At 42.6% G+C, this 19,177-nt stretch overlaps 1 protein-coding gene across 1 annotated transcript in view; it reads right to left on the minus strand.

Moving 5' to 3' along the window:
- Window positions 1-19,177, minus strand: part of LOC106608502 (zeta-sarcoglycan) — a 59,629-nt gene that overhangs the window by 19,532 nt on the left and 20,920 nt on the right. The window contains exons 3-7 of the mRNA XM_045721464.1: window positions 17,179-17,280; window positions 13,547-13,634; window positions 9,517-9,639; window positions 9,243-9,315; window positions 3,539-3,662 (exon numbers count right to left, since the gene is read on the minus strand). Coding sequence (XP_045577420.1) covers window positions 3,539-3,662; window positions 9,243-9,315; window positions 9,517-9,639; window positions 13,547-13,634; window positions 17,179-17,280 — 510 coding nt within the window. The remainder of the gene's footprint in view (window positions 1-3,538; window positions 3,663-9,242; window positions 9,316-9,516; window positions 9,640-13,546; window positions 13,635-17,178; window positions 17,281-19,177) is intronic.

Here is a 19,177-nt window from a genome sequence, read left to right on the forward strand (position 1 = left end):
TCGTTAGGGTTTGGCTGGGGTAGGCTGTTGTAAATAAGAATGTATTCTTAACCGACTTGGCTAGTTATATAAATAAAAACCCTAGGAAAACAAAGAGACAAATATCAGTGTTAGGGAAACTAAAAATAGCTTCAGGTTATTTTGCATGCAAATAGTTATTTTCTGAGATGTTTTTATATTCACTTTAACTGATGTTGACCCCAGCTAGGAGCGAAAGAGCAGCGACGTTTCCTAGGTCTCGCCTTCCTTAAATAAAACAAACCATTGGTGACAGAATATGACCTATGACATATGTGCCTTGTTCCAGCTTTCTTGACCTCGGTCACTCAAGATGACCTCAGGAGAACCGTGGGTGTTGAAGATGTACAACATTCTCATCCTTGATGGGTATCATACAAAACGAAAATCTATTTTTGGTTCCAAACACCCTTTTAAATTGGTTACAGAAGGGAATTTTGAGTTAAGCACATACTCTTCCTTTACTGACCTTAATGGGTATTGCCTCCACCCACTTGGTAAAGTGATCGGTCGCCGTCAGACACCAGCTGTTGCCATTCCTGGATTTAGTGAAGGGTCCGATGAGGTCCACCCCTAACATTTAAAGTGTTAAGAGAGAAGATTATTTTATTCTCACCTGTATCTGTGTCATACAGTCTGCACACTTTCATATTTGTAAGCATACTGCCACACACACACATTCTAGAATATTGAACTCTGCTGTGGTCAAATAAAGCAACAATTACAAAACAACTTATCAGGGCAAAATTTTAATTGGGACACTTACCGATCATGTGCAATGGTGAAACAACTTTTATGGGCTTCAACTCCGGCGCCACAGTCTTCGCCCTCTCAAACTTCTGTCAGGCCAGACAGGGTACTGACTTTTAAGCAAAAAGTGACAAATTTAAACATTGTGTGATCTCTGATATGACATTCATTGAAATCATAATAATTTCAGATATAATAGAATGTAATTGATATACAAAAGTTTAATTTACTTGCCCAGCTGTCCACCTCCTTGACAATTCCCTGTCAGAAGAAGAGTAGGTTGATTTTGGCAATCATCCACTTCACTCCGAAATGGCCAGCTTGCATCTCGGTCAGCACGGCCTCCTACACCTCCTAGGTAAAAATCACCCTCCTGTGTGGCTGGCCATCCTTCCCCCGTAGGTACATATGATTGCTGAACAAGTCTCTCTGTGTCTGTCTAGCGAAGACACCTAGTTAACTAGTTAAGGGCAATTGGAATTACCATAATTACTTACACCTATCCATTTGATTGATCAGGGTTAACTAATAGCTAGATACCTCATTATGACAGACATAAAACTATATCAGTGGAGGCTGCTGATAGGAGGAAGGCTCATACTAATGGCTGGAATGGAGTCAATGGAATGGTATCAACATTGAAACCACGTGTTGATACCACTCCATTTACTCCATTCCAGACATTATTATTAGCTGTCCTCCCCTCAGCAGCCTCCACTGAACTATATGTATAGCTAGCAACATGTAGATTACCAACTAGCTAGATGTAAAATGGTGGTTGAAAAATGGTTGTACATAGCTAAATCTGTCCAGTTTTCTAATTGAAGTTAACTTCAAGTTAAGCAGGATGAGAGCTTCAAGTTCCTTGGTGTCCACATCACCAACAAACTAACATGGTCCAAGCACACCAAGACAGTCGTGAAGAGGGCACGACAAAACCTATTCCCCCTCAGGAGACTGAAAAGATTTGGAATGGGTCCTCAGATCCTCAAAAGGTTCAACAGCTGCACCATCGAGAGCATCCTGTCTGGTTGCATCATTGCCTGGTATGGCAAATGCTCGGCCTCCGACCGCAAGGCACTACAGAGGGTAGTGCGAACGGCCCAGTACATCACTGGGCCAAGCTTCCTGCTATCCAGGACCTCTATACCAGGCGGTGTCAGAGGAAGGCCCTAAAAAGACTCCAGCCAGTCATAGACTGTTCTCTCTGCTACCGCATGGCAAGTGGTACCGGAGCGCCACATCTAGGTCCAAGAGGCTTCTAAACAGCTTCTAACCCCAAGCTATAAGACTCCTGAACACCTAATCAAATGGCTACCCAGACTATTTGCATTGCCCCCCCCCTCCCTATTTTGCACTGCTGCTACTCTCTGTTGTTATCATCTATGCATAGTCACTTTAATAACTCTACCTACATGTACATATTACCTCAACTAACCGGTTCCCCAGAACATTGACTCTGCACCGATTACCCCCCTTTATATAGTCTCACTATTGTTATTTTACTGCTGCTCTTCAATTCCTTGTTACTTTTATTTCTTATTCTTATCGGTATTCCTCTTAATGCTGCGCCTCTTGTTGAGATCAGTGGTGCCTTCATAGTACTTCACCTGGTTGGAAAGATAAAAGAAAATCTTCCTGAGGGATGCCATTGAAGTGCAACCTACATATAAACAGAAAGCTACGACAACAGTTACAGTAGCTAGCTAGCAAGCTAACGCTAGCTAGATGACTAGGCAGGCTGGGGTAAATAAGTACAGTAGCTAGCAACGTCAGTCTAAAAACAGCTTAAATGATTTTTTCCTACTTAAGAATGTTCTTATATGAAGACAAATATATGGTAAAGAAAGTGTTCTCTTTCCATTATTTTCGGTCCTCTGAAGCAGCAGGTAGTCAGCAGGTTGTCACCGTCAAAAACACCGTCCTTGGAGAGCAATTCTGAGGTAATAATTTTGCGCTGACTGATCGAGCACTTGAGGTGAAATAGAAATACAACTGCCCGCGTCCTCCTTCCTTCACGACCGCTACGAGGTAAAATAGAGCCAAGCAACCAGCATAGCAACGGACGCTTTGGTTCATTACGTAATCCGGACAGAATTTTGCATGTTCTAGCAACGGACACACACACACACACACACACAACACTTTTTGACAGGGGGACTCTATTTGGCGTGACAGGGGTATAGACTTTCTTTAGAGACGTATATGGTAGGAGATAACTACAGATGGTTTATAGTGCAAGTCTGTACCATACATTGACATGTCGAGTCCAAAACAGGAGGTTTACATTTTTTTTAAATTAGCAATTTTCAGTCTTTTGTAGTATGGCTTTAAAGATACAATGAAATATCAGTTTCAAATCATAACACTGTTCAATTAACACACATTTTTTACCATTAAACATAGTGTTACAGCTGTCCCATAAAACGTTATAACTAAACCTGCTATTGGGGTTAATTGTAACATCAGGACCTTGGGTCTACATGCCAGAATTGTGAAAAGTCCACATTTAACACAGGTCTCTATTCTGTTCTATTAGTTAGCCAACAAATGTACTTTGTTTGTGTGAAATATTGAAATATCTAAATCAAAATCTGTTGTCCCAGGTCTCCCCTACAGTACCTTAACACAACAACAAAAAACTGACAATGAGACTTGAGAGATGAGGCTGTAGGATGGGAAAACCTTAAAACCATCTATAGACATAGTTATTTTGATAGATGATGATATCTTAATCAAGGACAGTTGATGCTGTGCGTGACCTCCTCACCTCTCCCTCTGTTGACTGGAGTTCCAGGTCTTTGCGACACGTGGCCTTCAGTTTTCCCCTGGCTGCAGTGACCTCCACCCCTCTGGGAGCCTCCATGGTCAAGGTCCTTGTTGGAGACTCAAGCCTGACAAACACAACAACTTAATGAAAGCATTTGTGTTCCACTTCATTTACCACTTCATTTTTCAAAATGATTATTTTGTTTAAATGTTTATTTTATAACCTGTTAAGATAAGATACTGTTTAGTCGTTCCACGAATAGAGAGCCGTTTATGTCCCTCAGACATTATGTGTGTACATTTTGATAAAACACTCAATTTAACAATTGGATGACATACATCTATGCTTAAAATTCCAATAGCAGTCATTCAAATAAATAGTGTTTTCTCAGAGGCTAGAAACGTTTTAACACGTTTAAATATTGTTGTTAATCTTGCATTCGATTTCCCCTCCTTGTTGCACACAAACTACCTTCCATTCCCCTGTCATAAGGGGTGTATGGCTGATTTTAAGATGCAATCATCAACCCTGTTACTGGGAAATATGTCTGCAATGAAGTTCGCCATGCACTCTTTATGACCTTTGTGCGTCTAACTTTCTCACTTATCATTATTCACATTTTATTCAGGATTATCTGTAATCATGGTAGCCTCTACATTAATGTAGAAGTGTTTAGAAACATATTCTATTCTTATTTACAATAAAAGTGACTCCAAAATGACACCACATTCATTTCTATTGGGTACAAAATAATCTGAAAAACAAATGCATCCAACACATTTTAGTCACAAGCTCGACGTAGACACTTGGTGCTATGAAAATGAGCCTGAAAACATTACTTTTTACTACTTAATACACAAAGAAGTGAATACCTTTGGTCCCCTAAAGTGGGGGACTATATATATATATATATATATATACTGCTCAAAAAAATAAAGGGAACACTTAAACAACACAATGTAACTCCAAGTCAATCACACTTCTGTGAAATCAAACTGTCCACTTAGGAAGCAACACCGATTGACAATAAATTTCACATGCTGTTGTGCAAATGGAATAGACAACAGGTGGAAATTATAGGCAATTAGCAAGACACCCCCAATAAAGGAGTGGTTCGGCAGGTGGTGACCACAGACCACTTCTCAGATCTTGTGCTTCCTGGCTGATGTTTTGGTCACTTTTGAATGCTGGCGGTGCTTTCACTCTAGTGGTAGAATGAGACGGAGTCTACAACCCACACAAGTGGCTCAGGTAGTGCAACTCATCCAGGATGGCATATCAATGCGAGCTTTGGCAAGAAGGTTTGCTGTGTCTGTCAGCGTAGTGTCCAGAGCATGGAGGCACTACCAGGAGACAGGCCAGTACATCAGGAGACGTGGAGGAGGCCGTAGGAGGGCAACAACCCAGCAGCAGGACTGCTACCTCCACCTTTGTGCAAGGAGGAGCAGGAGGGGCACTGCCAGAGCCCTGTAAAATTACCTCCAGCAGAACACAAATGTGCATGTGTCTGCTCAAACGGTCAGAAACAGACTCCATGAGGGTGGTATGAGGGCCCGACGTCCACAGGTGGGGGCTGTGCTTACAGCCCAACACCGTGCAGGACGTTTGGCATTTGCCAGAGAACACCAAGATTGGCAAATTCGCCACTGGCGCCCTGTGCTCTTCACAGATGAAGCAGGTTCACACTGAGCACATGTGACAGACGTGACAGAGTCTGGAGACGCCGTGGAGAACGTTCTGCTGCCTGCAACATCCTCCAGCATGACCGGTTTGGCGGTGGGTCAGTCATGGTGTGGGGTGGCATTTCTTTGGGGGGGCCGCACAGCCCTCCATGTGCTCGCCAGAGGTAGCCTGACTACCATTAGGTACCGAGATGAGATCCTCAGACCCCTTGTGAGACCATATGCTGGTGCGGTTGGCCCTGGGTTCCTCCTAATGCAAGACAATGCTAGACCTCATGTGGCTGGAGTGTGTCAGCAGTTCCTGCAAGAGGAAGGCATTGATGCTATGGACTGGCCCGCCCGTTCCCCAGACCTGAATCCAATTGAGCACATCTGGGACATCATGTCTCGCTCCATCCACCAACGCCACATTGCACCACAGACTGTCCAGGAGTTGGCGGATGCTTTAGTCCAGGTCTGGGAGGAGATCCCTCAGGAGACCATCCGCCACCTCATCAGGAGCATGCCCAGGCGTTGTAGGCAGGTCATACAGGCACGTGGAGGCCACACACACTACTGAGCCTCATTTTGACTTGTTTTAAGGACATTACATCAAAGTTGGATCAGCCTGTAGTGTGGTTTTCCACTTTAATTTTGAGTGTGACTCCGAATCCAGACCTCCATGGGTTGATAAATTGGATTTCCATTGATTATTTTTGTGTGATTTTGTTGTCAGCACATTCAACTATGTAAAGAAAAAAGTATTTCATAAGATTATTTCTTTCATTCAGATCTAGGATGTGTTGTTTAAGTGTTCCCTTTATTTTTTTGAGCAGTGTATATATAGGATGAACCATTTAGAAATCACACTACTTTATTTATTTATATTTATATATATATAAATAAAGTACTGTGATTTCTAAATGGTTCATCCTATATGGATAAAAAATATCCTCAAATTAAAGCTGACAGTCTGCACTTTAACCTCATAGCCATTGTTTGATTTCAAATCCAAACGTTTGGCATATAAAGCCAAAATAAGAAAAAATTATTCACTGTCCCAATTACAGTGTAGACCTCATAACTACTGTGGCAAAATAGCACATAAGCTAGCTGTGTTAGTATGACTTTTCTAACTGTACTATTTGAGATGTGTAATAAAGATAATCTAACTTTTTACCTAGTGATGTATAAGGAGGGCATTTGCACGACATGCTTTGCAGCGGTGCACAGCAGGGCTCCAGAGACATATTGGGCAACCAACTGATACCAATCACGAGCACACTCAGAGACAATTGGCTGACTTAAGCACTCACATAACATGACAAAACAGGAAGCGCCCTAGCCACACGAACTGACCACTGGTGTAAAAAACAACACCCCATACCTATCGCAACTACCCAGACACGACTTAACACACACACACACACTTGGGGGTGTTGGACTCCGAGGACAAAGGACACTGCCAAGGGCCAATGGGAAGTCGACACTCCCGGAGAATGGACCGTTCCTCCACTCATCGACCAGTCAGGAGAGCGGACCCACTAGACTCAACCTACGTCAACACACTGTTATTTCATTGTATAAATAAAACGCACACTATGTTTTCGGGGCTCTCTCTTCTGCTAGTTCCCTAAGAGCTAAACGAACGAGTCCGTGCACGCTCAGCCAAATATCTTTGTCTCATAATAAACAGCCTTACTATATACTGAATCCACCTGGTCCAGCGTCTTGACTTGGTCTCCTTCTCAAGTAACTTTCATCAACAGATGTAAATAGAATATGTAGTATGCTTATTGGTCATAGTGTGGATATAGTATGCCAAAAGTTCCCGGATGCTGTACTACATTCACCAAAATACGAAGTATACAAGCAATGGACACTATTTCCGTGCTTTTAGGGCACATAATGCAATTCTTCAGAAAATGGCTGTGGCTTTACAATGTTTTCAGATTTGAAGAAAATAACGGAAAATATGCAGCCGAAGTCCGACGAGAGCGGATACAAATTCGTTGCATTAACTAATTATGACAAATGTTAAAATGTTGAGCAATGTAATAAAGTAGTGACTTTTCAAATAAGTTACGTTACACGTTATGTTGGCTGACAATTTCTTAGCTACGCTATCCTTACGAATCACAAAGCATTTCATTACAGCATTATGTACCAGGTATGTTAGCTACCTACTGTAACGTAAGTTGGCTACTAATACATCGAACTTGTCAGTATATTTACTTTATGCGAACTAACTATCCAACATTTATTGACTTGATTATTCACGTCATTCATAGCTTAGCTAAGTGGTATAGTCATTCGGGTGCGTTCGTAAATTCACTCGGCTATCTACTCAGATTTCAGAGCACTCTCGTCTGACTGTGCCAGGCAGAGCGCAGAATAACTAATGAATTTATGAACGCGCAACACCCGTTGAATGTGGCTGGTGTCAGTAAACGTTGGCAAAAAAGCATAATTCAATTGTTGCCAGCAGCACAGTCACCAACGCTCTAGATAAAATGAACACTGCATAACCAGCTCTGATAGGGCGAGTAAAATGGTCAGTGAGGTGTTCTCATTTGTGTCTGGAAGTAGTTAGCCAGTTAGCTTGGGTGCTTGGCTGTTGTTGTGAAGTCAGAATGCTCGGATCAACCCTACTCCTCGGCCAGAGCGTCCAATGTGCGCTATGAACACTCCAAGAGTGAAAAGCCTTGAATTTACAAACACCCAGAGCGCACTCTGGCACTCCAGATTGAATTTACGTACACACACGAAGTCTAGCTAGTAATTTGTTATGCTAACAAGCCAGCAAGAGTTTGCATAGCAACAGCATCAACTTCCGGGAGACAGGCGAAGAGCTAATACGCTCAACTGAAAGCACACTGTTTGTTTACACTATACTAAAATGAACTAATAGTATGTAGTATATACTCATTAAGTATGTAGTGTACAGTATGTTAGTATGGGGTATTCGAACACAGCTATAGTCTAATTTATCTTCCACTTTGCATGACCCCCCTGACATGGTGTTTATTGCAGTGATGATGCTCCTATGTGTTTTCTTCAGTAAATCCAATGAGCTCAGACTGACCGTAGTGTACTTGGCCATGACAGCCAATATCAATATGTCAAAAGAAAAGATCTTCCTCAAGATATCATTTTTAGATAGTTTATAAAAGTTACACTATAGGGCAGAAAATGTTGTGAACTTGCATTTTATTATGAATTAAATGGGTCTGATTTAAACTAAATGTTTATTTTCAAATACATAATGAACAACGTAGGCAATATATTTCTCCCAATTCGCTAAATATTTTTCAGATTCTCCTTTTCAGATTCACTTCTACGTGTGATTCTAATTCTAAACTACGGTCTGGGATTTGGGAAGCTGTTCAACACTAACTTAATTTCTTGCTAAATTACTATTGAACAGTGTTAGCTTTGGGCAACATCATCAATATACAACTCACTACAGAGGAATTAGCTACCATAACACTTTTTCTGCCAACTTTAATCTGAATCTTCCATGTAGAACCATGAAGGTAGACTACAAATATACTCATTATTGCTTGTTAATGGGTTTACGGGGGCCACTGGCTCAGGCTAAGTGTATTTCGAGAGAAGGAACTGCCTTGTGAGTGTGATATGCATTTAATCCCACTCATTTTCATGAAAGCCAAATGTAATGCACTTATTTCCAAGTGGAACAACTGATAAATGAGTTTACGGTTGTGCAATTTTCATTATAGTGCATGTTTGATGAGAAATTGTATTTGTCAGGGTTTTGAATGAAAAGCTTAGAGACAATGAGGAACGCATGAACTACCAACAGTGCTGCTTAATGGTGGTGATAGAAAATGGGACGAATGGCACAACACAACATTTAAATTAAAAAATAACTTATTGAACATTGAGTAATTATGCATAGTCATTTTAATTGAACATGTATATGAAAGACAAACGCTTAATTCAGTATGTAATATACCATGATATAGCGCTTAAACAAAATAGTCTGAATGTGAGAAGTTTAAATGGGAGCATAAACTTACTTCAGATCTTGAGAGGCGTCTGCCTGGATGTGTGGCGTTTCCACAGAGTGTCCAAAGACCCCTCCGTCTGAGCCTTTCCACAAAGAAAATCACAAATGAAATCAACAGAAGGAGTGCTTTCAGGATATGACCTATGCCAGGGGTGACTGAAGTAAGTCACACAAAGCCAGATTTTACTGTTTCTAAGTGACCGCTTTTCTGTATTCCTTGTGAAAGCAAGATGTTAGATTACTGTGTATAAACTGGACAGACTGGGCTCTGCAGTGCCTCTTACCAGTTACTCTGACTGTATCTGTTCCTACGCTGATCTTCTTTTCATCTACAGAGAACAGCACCTTCCCTCCATCCCTGCTCCACACCTCAAATCTCTGACACTGTGCTTCCACTGAATCTGGACCTGAGGAAAGACAAACAGTAGTTGGCTGTGTGGTATCTATAGGGTTCTATATTCATTTCTACAGTGGAACTAACAATGGCACCCACAATAGTGCCATTTCTAACAGTGGCGAAGGAACTGGTACCATTTGGGTACCCATTTGGTTGTCGCTATAACTGACTGTAGTCACTAACCAAAGCAATCTGGAATTTCAAAAGCATTCATTTTTGGGTCAGCAGATAGTGTTAGGGCTGGAATCCAGGCTAAGGTAGGGCTGGAATCCAGGCTAAGGTAGGGCTGGAATCCAGGCTAAGGTAGGGCTGGAATCCAGGCTAAGGTAGGGCTGGATCAATGTTGGAATGATCCTGTTCCAGAATTAATGTCAGTCAAAATATCATTATTTTCACTTTACTCTGTCTAATAATTGTTGTCATATCAGTTCCATCTGCTCAGAAGGTGCTCATAGGATATCCAGTAGTCAATACATCTCTTTATGGTTAATCCAAATAACTATGGTGTGCAATGATTGTGCATTTTAATTATTCTCACCAAATTCCATTTTATTTTGTCAAACATTTCCCAAAATAGTGTTTTCTGCCTAATCGGACACCAGTTTACAAGTGAAGATCAAGCGTAAGTGGAAGGCTGCCGTTTTATGGGCTCCTAACCAACTGGGCTATTTTTGTTTTTTTTCCGCATTGTTTGTAACTTCTTTTGTACATAATGTTGCTGCTACCGTCTCTTAAGACCGAAAATAGCTTTTGGATATCAGAACAGCGATTACTCACCTCGAACTGGACAAATATTTTTGCTTTAATGAGTCAGACGAGAAGGAAATACTACTTCTCCGAGACCAGGCCCAAATCACCGTCATTCGCATGAAGGAAATACAGGGGGCTGAGATCGGGGTGCTTTGTGAGAATTTGTTGGGGAGTGGGTAACCCACCTCAACCATCCGTTCTATTGGCCAATGTGCAATCACTGGAGAATAAACTGGATGATCTCCATTCGAGAATTTCCTTCCAACGGGCATTAAAAACTGTAATATCTTATGTTTCACCGAGTCGTGGCTGTACGACGATATGGATAATATACAGTTGGCTGGGTTTTCCGTGCATCGGCAGGACAGAACAGCTACGTCTGGTGGGGGGGGGTGTCTATTTGTAAACAACAGCTGGTGCGCGATGTCTAATATTAAGGAAGTCTCTGGGTATTGCTTGCCTGAGGTAGAGTACCTCATGATAAGCTGTAGACCACACTATCTACCAAGAGAGTTTATCTATATTTTTCATAGCCGTCTATGTACCACCACAAACCGATGCTGTTACTAAGACTGCACTCAACGAGCTGTATAAGACCATAAGCAAACAAAACAATGCTCATCCAGAAGCGGTGCTCCTAGTGGCCGGGGACTTTAATGCAAGCAAACTTAAATCCGTTCAATGTCACGTGCAAACAGAGGGAAAAAACTCTAGACCACCTTTACTCCACACACAGAGACGCATACAAAGCTCTCCCTCGCCCTCCATTTGGCAAATCTGACCATAATTCTATCCTCCTGCTTACAAGCAAAAACTAAAGCAGGGAGTACTAGTGACTCGCTCAATACGGAAGTGGTCAGATGACGCGGATGCTACGCTACAGGACTGTTTTGCTAGCACAGACTGGAATATGTTCTGGGATTCATCCAATGGCATTGAGGAGTATACCACCTCAGTCACCGGCTTCATCAATAAGTGTATCGACAACGTCGTTCTCACAGTGGCCGTACGTACATATCCCAACCAGAAGCCATGGATTACAGGCAGCATCCGCACAGAGATAAAGGCTAGAGCTGCCGCTATCAAGGAACCGGACACTTATAAGAAATCCCACTATGCCCTCAGACGAACCATCAAACAGGCAAAGGGTCAATATAGGACTAAGATTGAATCCTACTACACCGGCTCTGACGCTCGTCGGCTGTGGCAGGGCTTGCAAACTATTATGGACAACAAAGGGAAACCCAGCCGTGTGATGCCCAGTGACACGAGCCTAACAGACACGCTAAATGCCTTTTATGAACGCTTCGAGGCAAGCAGTACAGAAGCCTGCACGAGAGCACCAGCTGTTCCGGATGACTGTGTGATCACTGTGATCACACTCTCTGTAGCCGATGTGAGCAAGACCTTAAAACAGGTCAACATTCACAAGGCCACGGGCCAGAAGGATCCTCACATCAGGACTTCCTGATGTGCTGCTCCCAGGTGATAAGGGTAGGCAACAACACATCTGCCAAGCTGATCCTCAACACAGGGCCCCTCAGGGGTGCGTGCTTAGTCCTCTCCTGTACGTCTTCCCTGTGGCTCAGTTGGTAGAGCATGGTGTTTGCAACGCCAGCATGGTGTGTGCATCGCCAGGGTTGTGGGATCGATTCCCACGGGGGGCCAGTACAAAAAAAAATGAATGAAATGTATGCATTCACTACTGTAAGTCGCTCTGGATAAGAGCATCTGCTAAAATGTAAAGGTGGAAATAATACTCCCTGTTCACCCACGACTGCGTGGCCAAGCACGATTCCAACACCGTCATTAAGTTTTCTGACGACACAACAGTGGTAGGGTTGATCCGACAACAGGAAAAGGAGGGCCGAACACGCCCCCATTCACATCGACAGGCTGCAGTGGAGCGGGTCGAGAGCTTAAAGTTCCTTGCTGTCCACATCACCAACAAACTATCAGGGTCCAAACACACCAAGACAGTTGTGAAGAGGGCAAGACAACACCTTTTCCCCCTCGGGAGACTGAAAAGATTTGGCATGGTTCCCCAGATCCACATAGTTCTACAGCTGCACCATCGAGAGCATCCTGACCGGTTGCATCACCGCCTGGTATTTCAACTGCTCGGCATCCGACCATAAGGCGCTATAGAGGGTAGTGCCTACGGCCCAGTATATCACTGGGGCCAAGCTTCCTGCCATCCAGGACCTATATACTAGGCAGTGTCAGAGGAAGGCACAAAAAAGTGTCAAAGAATCCAGTTACCCAAGTCATAGACTGTTCTCTCTGCTACCCAATGGCAAGTGGTGTCGGAGCACCATTTCTAGGTCCAAAAGGCTCCCTAACAGCTTCTACCCCCAAGCCATAAGACTGCTGAACAATTAATCAAATGGCCACCCGGACTATTTACATTGACACCCCCCCATTTGTTCTACTTGCTGCTTATTATCTATGCATAGTCACTTTACCCCTAACTACATGTACATATTACCTCAACTAACCTGTACCACTGCACGTTGACTCGGTACTGGTACTCCTTGTGTATATAGCCTCATTATTGTTATTTTATTGTTACTTTTCATTTTATTTTTTTACTTAAGAAAATATTTACTAAATAAACTCTTTCTTGAACTGCAGTGTTGGTTACGGGCTTGTAAGTAAGGTCTACACTTGTTGTATTCGGCGCATGTGACAAATATGATTTGATTTGACCAAAAGTGTCACATCACTAGCCTTGATGAATCATCATCAATCCCAAACTTATGCTGGTGAAAATCAATAGCTATTAGTGTTAATAAGCAGGTCATTTGCTTTCAAATAGCCATTAATCATGTAAATTACTTTGGTAATTAGGCCTGACTGATGATTAAACTTGATGATAATGAGAAGAACCTATTTCACTTTTCATAAGTGCTTCAAAGGTTAATGTCTCGAACACTTTGCTGTGACTCCTCGGGCGAAGAAAGCAGATTCATAATGAGTGAAAGATCAACTTGATTAAAGTAATTAAAATGAGATCTATTCTGGAATTTACAGTAGAAGCCATAGTCTGAACTGAGTCTTTGCTAAATTGTGCTGCTGAAAAACACCAGTGCATGTATCAATATTGTATCAAAATGGTTAGTCATCTGTTTTAAGTGTTCAGGGAAACGGTTCTGAACTTATCTAACCCACTGTCAGCTGTCCAGTGAGTTGACCTTGGTCGTTTCGAGCGTTTACGGTCACGTTTCTGTCCGACCGCACGACCAATGGGCTGGCCTAGAGGAAGTGTGAGAGGAGAGAGGGAGGGGGCGGGAAAAGAGGAGCAGAAAGGAGGAGAGAAAGTGGGAATGTAAAAAGAGTGCAAAACATGAAAATACAAGTGATCTGCAATAAGAGGATTCACTTTCATTCATACATTATAAACCCCCTGGTAGATACATGTACATATGTTGCTTCTAACAATTTGATCCAGCAATTTCTGTGAGAAAATCTAAATGTTGAGCACAAAATATTATTAGACCCGAGTTGATTTTCTTGAATCTAGTTTTCATTCATTGCCTGTTCTGACACAAGCTCATGAACCAACAGACCAAGTGAGTGGGGAATTAAATCTTGTGTGCCATTATGTCTTTTTTTGGTCTTAATAAATGGTATCTGAGCTGAGGGTCGAACATTAGCACTCCTGAATGATACTCTGTGAACTGATGAAAGAGTCTAGTCATTGTGGCTCGTACAGAAAGGTCAGAAGGTCATGTGAGCTTCATGGAGTTAATACACATTCATGGAGCATGTTGAGAAAAACTGAACACTGAAAAACCTACTAATGGCTGAAGTAATGCCAAGGGTGCTGCCCTGCATACAAGGACACTTCATAGCCAAAGGCAGCAGGATAAGTGGAGGCTTAAGTGGAGGCAAGGCTAGTGGAACGATATCAAGATCTCACTGTAAGTTATACAATTTTAAAAAAAAGTTATATTACTCCTACACTTTACCATTAACAGGAAAAATCTGTTTTCAAACAACAACCGCTACAACAGTGGTCATCACGGATTTAATCTTCAATAAAATATATAATAATTGTCATCTATTTTTTACCAGCAACTCCCTAAACCCATCTATTGGAACTAGCTTGTTTTATAAAATCATTGTCCATTATGATTAAGTGAAGAGAGAATTAAGTCATATTACACAGCTCTAAAGACTCCACAAGGAAGTAGTTTCAGACCAATTAATTATACATGCTCGAACCTATTTTTTTTAACCAGCTGACATCTCAAGAGAAAAAGCCACTGCACACAGTTATGAATGACATAGATTTGATTATTTGATTCACTTTAAATACTATTGTGAGCTACAGTATACTGTCTAAGATCGTACAAATTACAAATGAGGTCTTGTCAACATTTAACTGAATTGCACACAGTCCCCTCCCTGTATTTGCATTGTAACACATAATGGATATATTCACAATTAAATTAAACTGCTGGTACATGCCAAAGTATTATATAGAAGGCCAAGATATTGTATAAAAGGCATGTTAAACAAGACTTCCCCACATCGTACAATGCAAAGGCTGGTCCACCATAATTATTTCTGCAGTAATGGCTTATTGATTAGAAGTACATGTCGGACTAAACTCAACATGCAACTTCCAGTATCTCTTCAACTCAGTGGATAAACACAATCCTCTCAGTGCCTGACATATAGCCTTCTAGCAGACTATAAAAACATCAGTTTAATACTGGTGACCGGGACTTCCCGGGACTTCCCGACCAAGCTCCTTCTCATTTCCCGAGAAACATAATGACGGGTGCCATGGACCAATAATATACTCTTTTTATGCCACCCTAAAGCAAAAATAAAATATATTGCATCGCTGACTATAATGTTTAGGCTACAAGCGACCTCTTGATGGAGTTACTGAATGCAATCTCCATCTCACATTCACAAATCTCCAAAACTAGCTTTGTGGCAATGCCAGAGGCTCAACATATAAACTGCAGCTGCTCACTGTTAACAAAATGTACGGTACAACTGTGTCCAGAAACACGCTGAAAGAAATAGACATGTACAACATTTGTTTCATAATTGCTACATTAACAAAAAGCGAGTGCACAGGTTTGACTAGTCAGATTCGGGGGGGATTTGATCAACCTCGGTGCTACCCATGGCGCTGAATCTCCAATACTAGTCCTATTTGCTTGTCTGTTTGATTAGCGGAGAATCGGATATGTTCCCTGTGACACAGTCACCACAATAAGTGGGTTATCATGAAGAAAAAAAACGCCACAATCTTCCCTCATTCCCCTGATAGCCGGAGAAAAAAAGGCCAACAAGATGGCTGACATCTTTCAGTCAAATCTTTCAGCTAAAACGAATGTAATTATAGGTTGTAGGTCAATAAACTCATATTTCAGGCCTACATTTAAACTAGGCCACATCAATGAAATAGTGTGGTGACTTAACTTTGACTTGATTCAATTGTGACAAATGGAACAAGAAACCATTAGATTCCTGTCCATATTTCTCCATTGACAGTGGTATAATCATGTCATTTTCGCTGTTATTATATGCTTTTAAACGTGAACAGGAATACCGAGATATTACCGGTATGGTTGCAATTTTGGGAATGAAAATGTGTAGATTTTTGGGAAAAAATTAAACCCTAATATATTTTCAGTGTTTGGACCAAAACAATGTACGTAATAAAGCGAATAGTGATAGATGTCATTTTAATGTCCAACTAAGGTTTTGCCAGTTTTATTGCAATGGACTGCTCAATATACTGACATTTTTAAGAAAATATCTGACTACATCTGAGGAAATAAAATTAAAGAGAAATTATACTACCAAATTTCAACTGAATTAACTTTCAAACTAATCAAGAGTATCAAATTAAGCCCACCATCCAGTCGTTGTCCATGTACAGTAAACAATCATCCAAAGAAAATCTACTTCCAACTAAGGCTTCAAGGCCTGAGATTGCTTTCCATTTCATATTGAAACATTGAAGAGCTCGGATGGACTGGGTGTCTAAGAAAAACTGGAGAGTTTGTGCCGGAGTTCAGTTATCCTACTGACATCAAAGGGTAGTGGGAGGTCAGGGGGATTTATTGTACCGGCTTGATTGAAAATTCAACTGGGACTGTGGTCCCCCTGTAATTGTCTGTCATTTACACTAGGTTGTATGTGACTTGTGGGAAACGAAGAGTCCCCCGTTATCCATCTTCTTTTTGATGGGGGGAACCTGATACAGTTCTGATGGAGGGCAGGAAATTGGGGAGGAGAGACAAGAGAGTATTGGCTGGAGAAAAAACGTGCAATATCCCTCAGGGGCAACACAGAAATGTTATAAACTCCATATATAGAAAGTTCTCTATGGCCTAGTTCTGTATTCTTCTGTAGTTAATAAATAAATCAACATCAAGCATGATCCATCAGAGCCTAGCAACGGTTTTTGAAGATCTCTAAGATGAGAAGTGTCATTTACATTAATAGGGAGAATCTGGTATCATCATATGATCATTCAGCAGTCTAATATGAAATTCCATAGGGTTTATTCCAGCATCAGCATTAACCCTAGTGCTGATGTTATGGATGTGACTGCTGCTTGCTTAGTGAGTATCGTTTCCTTCTGATTCAGCTCACACCGACGCTCGAATCCAGGACCTCTGCCTTGCTAGCACACATGCCCCATCCTTGACAACGTGCCAACAGTTTGAGTTATCGGAAAATATCTAAGGAGTGCAGTGAGTTTACCGTACGTTCTTAACTCCGTTACACTGAGAACAACGGTGGGTTAGTAAACAGGGTAGCTTACCCTTCTTGACTGGATCTCCTTCACGTAAAGGGGAAGAAGAAATTCTGATATTCCCTCCAGTCGTATCCCTTCCCCGTTCACCTGAAGGTTTCCCATTCCGTCCTGCAAAATGTACAACAAAAGTACAGAACAAATAAGCAGCCTAAAGGAGAGGAATGCCCTTTAAACAGTTGTCACTCTTTATTTTTTTTACTTCTATAATGACATTAACATTCGTAACAATGTCATGTCAAACCAGATTTCACACACAAGCCTTAACACATTACCGACGACCCTGTTTTCCAACAATCATGACTTTACTGGCATTGTGTTCGTTTAAATCAAGTGCTGTACCCCAGAAGTCATGAAAGATGTGTAGTTTCCTATTTTTGACTCCCCTGTGTATATAGAAAGGGAAAGGGGGATACCTAGTCGATTGTACAACTGAATGCATTCAATTGAAATGTGTCTTCCGCAAGAGTCAAGCTGCTGGATGACATAGCCTGACCTGGACACAGTAAAACACCAGGCTGAGCTGCTGGCTGTATGTCAATGACATAGCCTGACCTGGACACAGTAAAACACCAGGCTGAGCTGCTGGATGTATGTCAATGACATAGCCTGACCTGGACACAGTAAAACACCAGGCTGAGCTGCTGGATGTATGTCAATGACATAGCCTGACCTGGACACAGTAAAACACCAGGCTGAGCTGATGGATGTTGTGTATGCCTATTACAGGCCACACTGAGTGACAGGGTATAGGTAGGGAATCACACTGAGGAGACAGGGTATAGGTAGGGGATCACACTGAGGTGACAGGGTAGAGGTAGGGGATCACACTGAGGTGACAGGGTAGAGGTAGGGGATCATGCTGAGGTGACAGGGTATAGGTAGGGGATCACACTGAGTGACAGGGTAGAGGTAGGGGATCACACTGAGTGACAGGGTAGAGGTAGGGGATCACACTGAGTGACAGGGTAGAGGTAGGGGATCACACTGAGTGACAGGGTAGAGGTAGGGGATCACACTGAGGTGACAGGATAGAGGTAGGGGATCACACTGAGGTGACAGGGTAGAGGTAGGGGATCACACTGAGGTGACAGGGTATAGGTAGGGGTTCATGCTGAGGTGACAGGGTAGAGGTAGGAGATCACACTGAGGTGACAGGGTAGAGGTAGGGGATCACACTGAGTGACAGGGTAGAGGTAGGGGATCAGGCTGAGTGACAGGGTAGAGGTAGGGGATCACGCTGAGTGACAGGGTAGAGGTAGGGGATCACACTGAGGTGACAGGGTAGAGGTAGGGGATCACACTGAGTGACAGGGTAGAGGTAGGGGATCAGGCTGAGGTGACAGGGTAGAGGTAGAGGCTCACACTGAGTGACAAGATAGAGGTAGGGGATCAGGCTGAGTGACAGGGTAGAGGTAGGGGATCACACTGAGGTGACAGGGTAGGGGATCACACTGAGTGACAGGATAGAGGTAGGGGATCACACTGAGTGACAGGATAGAGGTAGGGGATCACACTGAGTGACAGGGTAGAGGTAGGGGATCATGCTGAGGTGACAGGGTAGGGGTTCACACTGAGTGACAGGATAGAGGTAGGGGATCATACTGAATGACAGGATAGAGGTAGGGGATCACACTGAGTGACAGGGTAGAGGTAGGGGTTCATGCTGAGGTGACAGGGTAGAGGTAGGGGATCACACTGAGGTGACAGGGTAGAGGTAGGGGATCACACTGAGTGACAGGGTAGAGGTAGGGGATCAGGCTGAGTGACAGGGTAGAGGTAGGGGATCACGCTGAGTGACAGGGTAGAGGTAGGGGATCACACTGAGTGACAGGGTAGAGGTAGGGGATCACACTGAGGTGACAGGGTAGAGGTAGGGGATCACACTGAGTGACAGGGTAGAGGTAGGGGATCAGGCTGAGTGACAGGGTAGAGGTAGGGGATCACGCTGAGTGACAGGGTAGAGGTAGGGGATCACACTGAGTGACAGGGTAGAGGTAGGGGATCA

This window comes from Salmo salar, chromosome ssa07 (assembly GCF_905237065.1).
Source record: "Salmo salar chromosome ssa07, Ssal_v3.1, whole genome shotgun sequence".
NCBI lineage: Eukaryota > Metazoa > Chordata > Actinopteri > Salmoniformes > Salmonidae > Salmo > Salmo salar.